This window comes from Cyprinodon variegatus, unplaced genomic scaffold, assembly GCF_000732505.1.
Source record: "Cyprinodon variegatus isolate N-32 unplaced genomic scaffold, C_variegatus-1.0 Scaffold576, whole genome shotgun sequence".
In the NCBI taxonomy this organism is placed as follows: domain Eukaryota; kingdom Metazoa; phylum Chordata; class Actinopteri; order Cyprinodontiformes; family Cyprinodontidae; genus Cyprinodon; species Cyprinodon variegatus.
Window position 1 is genome coordinate 65,428 of NW_015151029.1, and position 14,260 is coordinate 79,687.

The 14,260-nt window shown below is 38.5% G+C and overlaps 2 protein-coding genes across 3 annotated transcripts in view; one reads left to right on the forward strand and one right to left on the reverse strand.

Moving 5' to 3' along the window:
• Positions 1 to 10,198, forward strand: part of slc25a21 (solute carrier family 25 (mitochondrial oxoadipate carrier), member 21) — a gene marked incomplete at its 5' end in the record, with an annotated part of 58,456 nt that extends 48,258 nt beyond the window's left edge. The window contains 3 exons of the mRNA XM_015392159.1: positions 1,124 to 1,305; positions 3,458 to 3,510; positions 6,008 to 10,198. Of these exons, the coding sequence (XP_015247645.1) occupies positions 1,124 to 1,305; positions 3,458 to 3,510; positions 6,008 to 6,069 (297 nt within the window). The remainder of the gene's footprint in view (positions 1 to 1,123; positions 1,306 to 3,457; positions 3,511 to 6,007) is intronic.
• Positions 10,199 to 11,492: 1,294 nt separating this feature from the next.
• The window catches only part of pax9 (paired box 9), a 7,583-nt gene continuing 4,815 nt past the window's right edge, over positions 11,493 to 14,260 (reverse strand). For both annotated transcript variants that reach the window (XM_015392164.1, XM_015392165.1), the window contains one exon: positions 11,493 to 12,610. In XM_015392164.1, the coding sequence (XP_015247650.1) occupies positions 12,356 to 12,610 (255 nt within the window). In that variant the 3' untranslated portion in view covers positions 11,493 to 12,355. The remainder of the gene's footprint in view (positions 12,611 to 14,260) is intronic.

Below are 14,260 nucleotides of genomic sequence, written 5' to 3' on the forward strand. Positions count from 1 at the left end.
ATTGTTTACTTATTAGGCAGCCCTGGTTGAATTTGAACATCCTGAGATATAAGAACAATACCTTTTCAGATTTTCTCTTTTAAAGCCCTTTTTTTCTTTTGTACTCAACCTCACTTTTTTACACTAACATATTAAAGTTTGTGGTTATTATGTTTCAAAAGTAGTTCACTTGTACTGTAAGTGTGTGTATATTGGTGACCTGAACTGATGTGTCCATTGCTACAACATGTCAGCAACATGAGCAATGAGCTTTCAAGTCAATCGTGTTAATAGTCAAATTCAGATTACCGAGCCCAGGCTCCTGCTGTACGGACATTTGAATAGCACATAGGAGGCAGATAGCACACTGCCATCATTCACTAGAGGATGTGTGAGGAGATGTTTGCCTAAGGCTGTTAGGAAGTGGGTTGATGGGTGTACTTAGGCCGTGGCTATACCACCACCCACACCCACCCCTCACCCTATCCTTTACCCCTATCCCACTTGAAAAAAAGAGAAGAAGTGGGATTAGATGTTGATTTACCACAGCTCTTGGGGTGTCCAGCCGCTTGAGAAAGCCCTGGACCGGAGAGGCTGCTGTCATTTGTAAAAATATCCTGGCCAATTAGCTGTCAGAGCTCTTCTAGTCTGGGCTTCTTTGGTACAGTAATACCCCTGTGCCGAGTCAAAGCCCAATTACCCAAATTGTCCCCATATGCCTCCCTAGTCTGCCTGCATGAACCCTGTTTATAAATCCTCCGTCTTGGCTATCCAAAGAACATGTGGTTCTGCTCAGCCAATCATAACGCTGCACCACAGTCAGGAAGCAAATATCTGCCCCTCCAACCACCCCCCTCTCCCTCCTTTACTACCATAAAATGATCAGGGCTTTCATGCCAGCTTTGCAATCATACGCTCCGGACCCATCAACTCTGTTTCACTTTCACTCTAGTGTAAAAATATACGCAGTGTCAAATTACTATGAGTGTCAACTAACTGTTGCTTTATTTTTTTAACACTGTCATCTTTGTCTTCTGTCAGCAATTATATATTTAAGTTTTAGATAAAGCTTTCCAAGCTCACTGTTAGATATGGAAAATTTTGCTTGTCAAGATAATAAGTTTCCACTTTATCTTCTAAACAGGACCCCACATTAGAGTTCCTGAGGAAATTTACAATTGGCCTGATGTCGGGAACCATCTCCTCATGTGTGAATATTCCCTTCGACGTAGCAAAGAGCCGCATTCAAGGCCCCCAGCCAATACCAGGAGAGATCAAGTACCGCACCTGCTTCCAGACCATGGCGTTGGTGTCCCGCGAAGAGGGGTACGAGCAGCATGTAAAACAAAGCCGATATTTCTTTATTCTTTTGTGATTAGCATTTTACACTCTACACTAAATTTCAGCTTCTTTTAAAAGATTAGTTTAGAACTTACCTGCAGCTTCTTCATTTAGAATACATTTTGAGTAGTTGGCACCAGAGAGTGAAAGTAATGGTAATTTCAAAAAGGGTTGAAACTGAAGTGGACTTCTATTGCATAAAAAAACCCTCCACTTTCCACAGCGTTAGAATAGTTTGTGCCAATCCTAACCTTTAAACCAGGGATGCCGAGCTCAAACCTTTAAGTCTCGGTTGTCCTGCAACGTTTAGAGCTGCTCCTTGCCCTATACACCTGAATCAAATGGTTAAACTGCCTCACTAGCATGCAGTTAAGCTATGCAAAGCTCTGCTAATGAGCTGATCTTGGAGTCAGGTGTGTAAGGGGTGCAGTCAGCTAAAAGTTGTTCAACACGGACCCTGAAGGACTGGAATTTCAGACGACTGCCTTAAATTCAACAATTTACTCATAAATACCCCTTCCTCTTTCAAAGAATGGGAGAATATAAGCTTATTAATCTGCTTCTTAAACTGTACTAATATAGATTGAGGCACTTTGAAATACCGAAAAAGCCCGGAAAAGGTTGGACACATTGCAGTGAGGAAGGTCAGGCAGTCCGGCAGCCAGGAAGAGCCTTAATGCCACTCTCTGCTTGGGTTTGTTGCGTATCTGTTGGGATACCAGGTCTGTCTTCCAGGCCTTTCAATTAGTGATAAGAGGATTTTAATTTGAAAGCAGTATCTTACATGTTTGTCATTTATAAGTTAATAAAGAAACTTACAAACACTGATCACAGGCATAATACCATTTATGTTTGATGCATGTTTAACATGCTTCTCCTGAAGCCACAAGTAAAGCGTCATCTCTCTATAGACCCATCTGCATACAGCATGATTACCAAGGCTTTGGATGATATGTTCATAGATGGTGTGATTGATAGATTTTGTAAAATAAAAAAAAAAAACTAAACCCTTTTAACTGAAAACTAAAGCTTTCTCCTTTTGATTTGCAATTAACATATATTTATTCACTCCAGTTGTTTTGCCAGAAGTTTCAGCCACAATCAATGTTTGAGCTGCAAAAAATATACTAGAAACATATTGATTGTTTATAAGCTTTTAACACCACCTTACGTTTCTGAACTATACATTTAATCCAAACCATAAGACACAGATTTTAAATCCTGTAAACTCTGTTTCATCAGTTATTGCAGCAGTTTACCATTCCTGTAATAACTGTGAACATATATTCCAGCCTCAGAGAATGACAGCTCCAAATAGAGGCTTCAAGAAAAGATGTATGTTATGGTAGCAGTTGCCTCAGGCTTTCTGTTTTGCCCCCATGCCGCTCTGTGAGACAAGACCCCAAGAGATGTTTGTCGTTAGTGGATGTTGTTAGTTTATAGATGAGGTGGGGGTAGTGGCCTGAATGGCACTGCAACCTTGTGGCAGGCGTACACAAACTGTGCCCCCTGCGCCACATCCAGTCCCCTTCCTTTAACACAACACAGTCTCAGCTAATTAGTGGTCCCTATGGGAGACATCGTTAAGCAGACCCTAACGAGCCGCGCGGCGCTCCACGGGTCAATCTAATCAGACACAGGGCTAGGGAGGAAGTGGGTCGAGCCTTATTAACGCCATCAATGGCGGGGGCAGGGAACAGGACAGGGAGCACGAGGCAGAGGCAGGCAGCCACTGATCACCTTGAACGCATTAAGGTGCAGGTACTCTGCAAGGCTGCCGGTTAGTCGCCGATGGGGTGACAGATATGCCGGCAAGGAGACGGACGGAAAGCAAGGCGAGATCAATCAACATAAACATGAGAAACATGTTTCAGACTGGTTCTTCTCAGATTGATAAATCTTATAATGAAATAAATGATTTTGTTGTTTTGATGTTTCATCTCTTAAGGATAAATCTGCTTTTGTTACAATTAAACCAATTTAAATACCTAATAATCTAATTGCTGATTGTTTTATTTCCTGTTTGATATCAACAAATAAAACATAGAGACATTTCTTGAAAAAAGGCAGAATTGGGAAAAAACTTTCTCATTTTTGTCTATGAATAACTGAACACATTGTACCTCTTTTATTGCAGTTACCTGGCTCTATACAAGGGGTTGGTTCCCAAGATTATGAGACTTGGACCAGGTAAAAACTTTCAGTGACAGTTTACACACACACACCCACACACACACATACACACACAAAGCTGTATTTTCATGACATATGGGGACATTCCATTGACTTTCATTCATTTTATATGGCCTAACCCAGACCCTTACCCTAACCCCAACTATTACCAACATATACCTAACCCTAACTAGGGGTGTAAATAATAATGGTTTTGTATCGATGCGTCGATCCAACAGCCGACGATCCGATGCATCGACACATCCGCAAGAGAATCGAATCATGTTTTTTTTTTCCTCCGGTCTATTTTTATCCATTTGCTCCTGGGCGTAATTCTCCCTCCCGTGCTGCGGTGGCGCTAAACCTATTTTGCCCTCCTACCGCGCTTCCTGGTTATACTCTTACAGCAGTGTATTGCAGCAAGCTTGACACAGACATTTTTTAATTATGCTCAATATTAAAGCGTGGTCTGTGCTACACACATGTGGGTCTAGATACGGCCGAGGCGGTGAGGAAGTGGGAGCGAGTTTAGTCTGACGACGGAGGGACATGAGGGCCAAAAAGAGCGGAGATCCAGGTGGAAAAAGTGTCTCAGCGTTCTCGCGCACCTCGCTCTTCTAGCAGGTCAAACTTCACGACTTGTTTTCCGCAATTTCGGTCATAAAAACAAAACAAGCTGGCCTCTGCAGCACTGTTTGCGGTCAGCTACAATTTGGGAGAGGAGCAGCAGAGCGTCTCTCGGCCGTCGACACTCTGGAGCCGAGGTATTTCATTGAACTCATTGCACTGATTTTGTAGAGTATTTTTGCAGTATTTTTTTATGCAAATTTTCTACTTCTGTTATTTGCTGTTGTTTCTAAAAAAAAAAATGCATAACGATATTACAACTTTCATTGATTTATTTCAAACTTGAAACTTTGTTTAGCCTGTAAAAAATACTAATAATAAAAAAAATTTTAACCGATTAATCGATTAATCGAATCGAATCGTGGTGTATTCTTGAGTATCGAAAATAATCGAATCGTTGGGTCAGGAAATCGATACTGAATCGAATCGTCATGATGGATGTGATTTACACCCCTAACCCTAACTCACAGGACAGAACTATACCATATGGGGACCAGTTGAATGTCCCCATATGTACCTGTAAGTCCCAACATGTAGGATATTTTATAAAATATTGTCCCCACATTGCAGGTAAAACACATCCACACATACACTCCAACATCTTATTTGGGAATTTTCTTGCAGATTTCCAGCAACCTGTAGTCATAACAGGGATGTCTATCTCTCTTTTGTATACTAATCTGAATCATATTTCACAACTAACCAAAATTTGATGTTATCAATTTCTATACATTTCCCATACTTGTCTAATAGTTTCTTGCACAGTACCTAATTTTAACATGACATCATTTTACAACTCCAAACTTCAGTGAATGCTCTTCAGAGTTTACTTCACAGTCTGACACAAGTTAATGCATAATTATGAAGAATAAAAGATTGTTATCCAAATTTCTACTTAGAAAACAATTGCAAGTGTTGAGCATTAGCATTCAGTCCCCTCTGAGCCAATGCTTTGTAGAATATTCCAGTCTTATGTTGGTGTGATAGACCACCTTTCAGAAATGAAATATGTGTGCATTCCTCCATGAGAAATAGTTCAAAAACAATTAGATTGGATGGAGTGTTTTTGAACATCAGCCAGGAGCTCCAGTAGGATAATTAGGGTTGTTGTCCTGCCGGGAGGAGAACCTCCTCAGTGCTATCAAGTCTCCATCAATCTTTCTGTTGACTCTACTTTGTCCATAAAATAAAATATCCCCTCAATATGATGCTGCCACTGTCATGTTTTAAAATGCTGGCCATACAGAGTGTTGAGGAAGGATGTCCTTCCTCAACACATGAATTTTTCTCATTCCTGTTGTGGTTGGCTATGTAATATTTATGTAATATAAAAGCAATATTACTTGATCAATCCTTTCCTAACATTAATGCTATGAAATTGGTAATAATGATATTTGTGGTTCGTTCTGATCTCTTATCAGGTCAGAGTTAGTATCGGCCAAAACTCAGAGCTGCAATAACAATATTGCATCAAAATTGAAAATGTTGTTTTCGGGACATATTTTAATGTTTCGGGATTTACATTCAGGCCAAACATTTACATTGTGATCATATACAACCAGAGCAGCTTTTCCACACATTCCGGCTCTTTATAAACTAAAAAAATTGATGCATTTTGAGTTTATTTTTTAACAAAATCAGAGAGTTTCCCTTGTTTATTTAGCCTGCAGAGTTCTGAAATCCGCACAAAGCTGTTTTTTTCCTGTATTTTTCTTACAAATCTTTAATTCCAACCATTCTGCCTGACTTTGTATATGTCTGATATTTAAAATCTTCTAATCAATATCCAAAGACATTGAAAAGAGACTTTAATAGTACGTTTGTCTAATACTCTCTTCTTGTGTACAGGAAGCCTGGTTTCTGATGACTGTTTCGTATTTTGTTTCAGGTGGAGCGGTGATGCTACTGGTCTATGAATACATGTCTGCCTGGTTACAGAAAAACTGGTAATAAGGTGAACAGGGAAGATAAATTAAAGCCTTTCATTTCTGTTTCCCAAGTTATTCCTGTTTAACAGATTTACCAACTGACCACAAAGCCTTTATTTTTAAAGATTTTACAAAGATACCAAATCAGCATATTTGGTCAAAATACCATCATGCTCAGGAATAAAAGCTGAGCTTATTTCTAATAAAGTTCTGTTGCTCAATAGAATCTTTTAACACATTAAGTTTGCACCTAATTATATTTTTTATCTTATTATTTTTTTCAGTATCAAACAACCCAGCATAAGCAAAGCAAATACTGACTTTATAAAGTGACCTTTGTAAACAAAGCTCTGGTGTTAGTTGAGAAAACACATCAGAACAACAGGTTTCATTTTACAGGTAAATCTGAGCATTGTTAAAATGAGATATTAGTCATCTTGGATGAGAGGTTTTTATTTTCAGTTCCCACTTATTAAAAATTGATCAGAATATAATGAATAAAACTTAGAATCATGTGATGGCTTTCACCGTCTGAGATGCTATAACTCCCTTACAGTTAAGACGATGTGGATGATTACAGTATTTTGATCCTCTTTGAATTTAAACACCAACATATTTAAAGCTTTAAACTGTAAGAAAGTAAAAAAAAAAAAACTTTGAAGTTGTTTACATGATAATCCATTTCCTGTCTGCCATAAATTAAGATGTAAATGGCTTTATAAACCAAACGTGTTTTTTTCCCTGACTGGTAAACTATCACTCATGCTAAGTAAAAAGGGTTAAATGCTTTTTGCTTTTTTTTATGCACTTCAAATTTGGACTTAGACAGACACAGTTTACAAGTCACACAACAGGCCAATATAAAACATCTTAGAAATCTTTTTTTTCCTCAGTGTTTCACAATATTCAGCTTTTCTGGTGTTTCTTCACCGGAAAGAATTGCACATCAGTGATGCTTTTCCCCCTTGAGGTTTTCATTGTGCTCCTTTTTTTTTTTTAAAGCGCGTAGGTAATTTCTGTCATTAAAACATGTGGTTGTTCTTATTTTAACAGAATTGTGTTCTTTACCCATCCCTTCTGGGAATCAGTCCAAACCAATTAGTGAGTTTTATGGAAAAAAAACCATTGCGAACACACGGACGACACAAAATAAATCACTTGGCATCTAAAGGATCTTTGTACTTATCCATGTGAAAAATATGACATTCGGGTCAGTCAGAGTTACCAAATCATACTAACAAATACTAACAGATCCAGCTAGTAAAATTGTATTCAACTTGCATCTAATGTGATAGACCGATCATGACGTGGAGATAAAATTATACGGGGTTTTCAACATTAAAAAATAGTGTGTATTTGTATAAGTCTCCAGTCAGTCAACACTTTGGAGAGCCTTTCACTGTAAGTTAAGGATTTTGGGGTATGTCTCCACTGGCTTTGCAGTTATAAAAGCTGACATTTCTACCCACTCTTTGTCCAAATGGATGGAAAATAAACATCAATGTTCAAGTTTTTCCACAGATTGTCAATTAAATTAAAGTTTGGTATTTGCCCGGCTCACAGATCTAAACCAGGGGGCTACAACCTTTACAATCCAAAGAGCCATTTTTGACTTCAGTTTGGCTAAATACATCTGATTTAGAGCCAATAATTTTGCATGACCTTTAGAATAAAGACAACTGGTTTTGGAATGATGGAAAACAACATTTTACAAAAAGATGATGGATCCATTTTGTTTTCTAGGGAATGTTATTTGTAGAAAATTTTGTTCAAATTGGCTAGAAAACAAATATATCTGAAACTGTGAAATTTTTGTGATTTCTAATAGAAATATTTCTTGTCTTAAACTTAAATTTGGTCCTTTTTTTATTATAAGTCAAATTAATTTAGAGTTGTTGTTGAAGATGCAAATAACTACTTGTACTCCATTCAATCACAGCTATAGCTGCATCTTTAGGGTCTTTCTCCTGTTTGAAATTAAACCTCCAAAAATAACGTCTTTTTCAGCTTTTAATATTTTTTCCACGATTGCACTATACTTGGCTCAATCTATCTCCTTATCCTCCTCAATCTGTTTCCCTGTCCATACAAATGATTTTACCACAGCAAGATGGTGCAACCACTCTGTTTTCACTGCAGGGGTAATATGATGACTTGCAGTGTTAGTTTTTACACCACCTTTTTTTTTACCACATTTGGCAAAAGTTTGGTTATGTTAATTCATTCCAATAAATTACTTTAAGGTTTATGGTGGTTCCCTTACAAAAAATGGCTTCTCTTTCAAGGCACTGTGTTTATAGTTGCAAATATATACTTTGATCTCTGAAGTATGCTTTACTATTATCATTTGAATCAATAAAATATTTTTTATTGAATTAAATTCCATCTCTATAGAAATGTTTTTTTACTTTTCAATGGTCTAAAATTGCGCTGCACATAAATTTTAGAAAATGTTTATGTTTTTTTTAAGAATAAAAAAACATTTAACTTTGTTAACAGTGTTTCCACCCCACCGACCCATCCTAATGGCCGACTTCTGCTGTCAGACTCCCGTCTTCTCTGCTTGTGTTTCAGTTCAGCACTGATATAAGCATATCAGCTTTCCGGCGTTTACTGCGCCATCACTCGCTTCTTGTCTCTCTGCCATCCTAGCTTTTTGTTGTTTGACTAGCTGTCAGCCAAAGAAGCTGCGCTTGCCAGCCAAGTGTCAGTCTCTTCCGTGTGTGAGCATAGTTTTTAGTGCAAGCTAAAACAACACGCTTAAGAAAAATTCTAATGTGGCTGCAGATTTCAACCGGGGGAGTTCCTGCACACGTTCCTTCCCTTTACCGGCCTATCTTTTCAACAAATATGCAGTCTCACACACACCTGCTCGACAGCCGCAGGCGAAGGGACTGCCCTCGAAGACACTTATCATAACTTCATCTGGTAGAAGCTTAAATCGAGCCACGTTGGTATTTGACAGCTTTCCTTAATGTGGGAGTTTTCTTCGCGCCAAACTAAAACGGCCGCCGGTTTTTTGCCCAGGGGCATGTGGTGACAGACGAACAACTGTGTCTTGCAGGCTGATGAAATCGTAGATGCTTAACCTGCCCATTCTGTAATGAAGTGTTCAGTGTAGATTTTTGTTTGGGGCCTGACAGCTTGCAACATGCGTACCAAAATTGCCGGTAGCTAGGCAACAAAGCCACCCTTTACCTGAATTCCCTGCACATCTCGAGCATCATAAATCAGCAAGATGCTCAGTCTTGATATGAAATGTTTCACCTCAGTGGCTCCACTTTGACAAACCTGCAATCTGCGTGCAGCTCTGCCTGTGTTTTCCAATGCAAACACAGTCGGTGATTAATGTGTGCTAAAATCTACCCCAGTGAGGGTGCATGCATACACAAAGACATGTTGGGGTTTTTCTCTGCTGATTTTTTTTCTTTTCTCCTCTGTTTTAGAGGTTTTGCTCACCTGTCTGGTCAATGTTGTTGTTTCAAGGCATTAGGAAAACACTCTGGCTGTCGTCAGCTTCTTTTAAAAGTGCTCACTGAGCAGAAGCACGCATGGAGCTCTGTTTTCAGCCAGTGTCAACATTCTCTGCTCTGTGTTACTCTGCAAAACGGGGCTGTCTTGTTTCTGATTGCATGTGGAGAAGTAAAGATAACCATATGACACTGAAGTCAGACTCAACATAATTAATTATAAACACGTGTCGGCCTCTATTTTCAAAACTACATCTTAGACCATAAACCTGAGCAGCAAGGGCCTTTTTAAAAACTTGATTGTTTTTGTACATATTATAATATTTTCTATAACTAGGTTGAGTTCCAATGTTTTATGTAAAAGAAAGCCATTTCTTGTCTTTTTCTGAAGTGAAGAGAAATGTTTTGTTAAACATGCAACTCTCTCCTGCAAGTGAAAGAGTCATTTGCTGTTGGTGTTAGACTGTCTTTGCTAGAAGGACGGCTGTGATGGCCAGCCTCTGCGATGTGGTTCACATACGGTCAAACACTGCGACCGTGAGCAACGGTCCGTGACCACTGGATGCGGGGAGAGGTGCTTTCCAAGTCAAATCAGCTCCTGCATTGGGAGGACTTGTTGACACTGCAACGCAAAGGGACTGTTTATGCTGCAACACAGGACGGACAGTGAAAAAAAAAAAAGTGAAACACCTCCTAAGTTCCCTGAGCAGCAACATAGGAGGAAGAGAAAGAGAGCAGGTGAGCAGCTTTATCAAGAGATCAATCTACACCTCTACGCTGGAGCTCAGTTTGTTTAAAACTCTGGTTTTCACTGCAGGGCTAGACGAGGCTTGCCAGACTCACCGAATTATTTATTGCTCCACACTTTCCCCTTCTTCGAAACTTGCATAAAGTGTTTCTTTTTTGTGTCCATCTACAAAAAATAAAATATTCACTTGCTTTCCTTTAGTAATGAACGTGGAAATGAGCCTCCACCAAAACAGACCCCGGTCGGCCCCTTGGTATCTTCCTCATCCTTTATCAATGTGCCTCCAACAGCTTTCAGCAAACATTCCTTACATATAGCCTAAAATGTTCAATTTATTTTCAATAGCCAAAATCACGGCATTAATTAAAATGAAAGTTCCAAATGATAACATCAGATTTTAATTTCGAAGACTCTCCTGCTTTATTGGTTCCAGGATTTTGTAAAGTTATGTTGCCAAAATGTTTATATATAATTATTAGTAGAGTTTTAAATGAAAAATATACAGCTGGGTCTAGAATTATTCATACGCAGATTTTTGTTCATAGTAACTGTCTTATTTGAACAACAGAGCCTTACAATGGAATAAATATGAATGGTTGTTAGGAGCAAACTTAAATTTAATAGGAAATTTGGTGGGAACTAAAAATAAGGGTGACGGCAAGGAAAGATAAAATCGTGAAAACACCAGTTGGAAAATGCAAGCCTGCCCCCCATAGAAGGGATCCGCTTCCTGTACTTTTGATCCTATATACAAAATTTGACAAGTGATAATAATTCTTAAAACTCTAATTTAAAGTTAATGTTTTTTTCTAAAACAATATTCTTTTCTAAACGTTTTATTGTCTTTTGAGAGGTACCCATCTTATTTCTTATGAGAAAAATAACCTACTTGGTTGTGTGAGAATAAATTAAAATCCTAATCTGAATTATTGTTGGTTCTTGGCAATATATTTTCTATGATTTTAATCTGTTTGGGAACATTTTTCCTTTCAGAATAACTGTTCTTAGTGGAATTCTTTGTATTTTCTTCACAGATTTATTGTCTTACACTAAAATAAAGGGCATAAATAATACTCCTGTGAGTACTGTTTTACTGGCCACTGCGGCTCTATGCGGTTATGAACTCTGTGCACTCAAAGGCTTTCTGATGAACTGCCCAATGAGGCATGACACATGGAAATCAAAAACGCAGACTTTGTAAGGGCGTGCTTGCCTCTTTTTTTTTTGTTGTTTATGGAAAGCAGCTTCCTAATCATGGAAATCAGGACGGAATACCCTGACTTTAGCAAAGAAGAGATAAGTGAAGCTGAAAAACATCTTCACTGTGATCATTTGTACCATACATCATCATAATTCACCCCCCCCCCTCCAAAAATACCCAGTAAATCCCCAGGGAAAATCAGTAAACAGCCAAACAATTTAATAAGATACATTCAATTTCATTGTGCAACATTTGTCAATTGATAATGCTCTGCAACATAATTCCAATTCTGTCCAAATGCGCATGGAAACTCCCATGCAGTTTGCAACACTAATTGCACTTCATTCAACGTACCTTAATCTAATAAATAAGACTTCTTTGTGGAGCTCTCTGGCTACACTTTTAGTGAAGTGGGAAAAGTAATGCTCCATTTTCATGAACAAAAATAGCATACAAACTTTAAAAAAAAGCAATAGTATTAAACAAGCACCCTGAAACACTAATGCAAAGTGTTTTCCCTTAGGTTGATTGTATATTTCTGAAGTTGTACATTACCCCGTTTTTTTGCCCAAAGAGTCTGAGAGGAATAGTGTTGAAGAGTGGAGTGGTGGTCACACACCAGTCCCTTCAGAACACCTGTTCTGCAAGTGCTTTTAGACAACAAGTTTGTTGTATTGACCGTTCACTCCCTGCGAGTCTTTAGCCTCGCTGTGCTGAGGGTTGGAGGGGGAGCGTCCTGCACTCAGTGGAGCAAATTAAAGTTCTGAGTCCTTTAAAGAAAAGGGGCAGTGGAAACCAAATGATGTGACGTGAAGTCTCCTCTCATGTCCTGTCGACTCGCCCCCTTCTATTCTTTCCCCTCGTCCATCTCCAGTCCTTGGAGGGGACCTCAGAGTGCCGACGCGGCGACGGGGTGGATGGCGTCACGGCTTGCTGCCATGCTCTTGAAGGCAAGAGGGGCAGCGAGGTCACAGCTGTGGGGAGATAGAGCACTGCCACTGGCCGGCTGCCATGTGGGTCCGGTCACATAAGCCGACGTGGTGGCGCTGTACCCCATGTAGGGTGACACTTGGGTGGGAGGGTGGTAGGGAGGGATGCTGGGCGCTGTGACATAGCTGTTCACTGTGGGCAATCCACTCGGCGTCTGGAATAGGAAGAAAATATCAAGATTAAATTTCACTATAGATCAAAAAGGACCATTTCAGTCAGATTTTTTTTATTTTTACTGTCCCCAAATGGGTCCTCTTTATTACTCACTAAATGAAACAGATGTTATTTTGTGACAAAACTCCTTTTGAATTTTGATTAAATTAAGGTTTTGAGAGATCTTATGAAGAGGGCCCATCCCAGACAAGCACACACACACAATAGCTATAAAAAGCAAGCTGCAGAAATAAGTGAAAGTCATGTTAGTTGAATTATAAACAGCAGACCTTAATCCCAACTTCACAGCCACCACATAAAAATCCCATTTTCCCAATTTTGATGAAAGTAAGGATGATCAATTATGCGCACTCATGCTCCTGGCACACATTAAAGGAGTGTAACAACCATACAAGCATGGCTGCTCTGTTTTTTTCCAACTCTGAAAGTGGACATTTGTCCATCAGCGTCCACATACCACGCCAGACGATGGAGAAACATACTTGTTGGGGGATGCCACAAAACAGATGTCATGATAGATTAAGGGGATGGGGGGGGGGGGCAGGAGGAGAGGAAATATGTAAGAGGATAAGGAAAGGGAGGGCTTTGCAGAAGGAACCGGCTCTGGCACAGGAACAGGATTTAACTGGAGGATTTCACATTTGGATCATAGAGGCAGAATTTCTTCTCATGGGTGGTCTGCTGGTGCTAGACCAAATGTTTTTTTAAGTTCATACATTTAGGAAATTCCCTGCATTTACATGCTTGTCTAATATGGTTCAAATAATATACATTTTTGAAAAATATCTAATTTAGAGTTATACATGGGATTATAGCTATTAAAATGCATTTAGGTTTTAAAAAATTAACTTTTTTTATTCATAGATTTCCTTTCATACATTTTTTTCCAATGGATCAAAGAGAAACAAGGTATCTCCCCTCCCATAATATGTTGCTGCACAGTGCTGGTCAGCTGGCTGAAATAAATTCTATTTTTTTGTCATTCTTATAAGAAAGAATAAGTTCTTATTTAAAGTTTTTTTTTTTTAAACAAAAACAGCAGCAGTTCTTGTGTGAAAATTAAACTAGCACACCCCGCAGCTTTTCATTTAGTAACGCTGGTAAAAAAAAAAAAATTTGCTTAGATAAAAGTACCATTTCTGCAAAGCAGTAGACTGAAAAGTTATCTACCTAAGCAGATATCTACAGTTATTAACCTGCTAGTATCCAACTTCTATATTTGTGTTTCTCCACAATGAGCGGAATGACCCAAAGTGAAAATATTTAATGCAGACAGCAGCAGAAACAACATGGATATTTATTCTATTTCCATTTACTTTGTATTGAAACGGCAATTAATATATTTTTTTATACAATCATAAAACCTGTAAATATCAATGTTACGTTTAAAGCAGTGTTTTGTTTTGTTTTTTGCTTCCAGTTTCAAGTAAAATTAAAACATTTTTATGACTGTTATAGCACTTAAGTAGTTAACTTTTTTGGTTTTGAAACACATTACACACTGTTTAGATTGCATAATCTACTAGCTTTGCTTAATTTCTTTTTAATTTTTGTCAGTTTCTTGCATATTTACAACTGATGTATTTTAGCTATATATATATATATATATATATATATATATATATATATA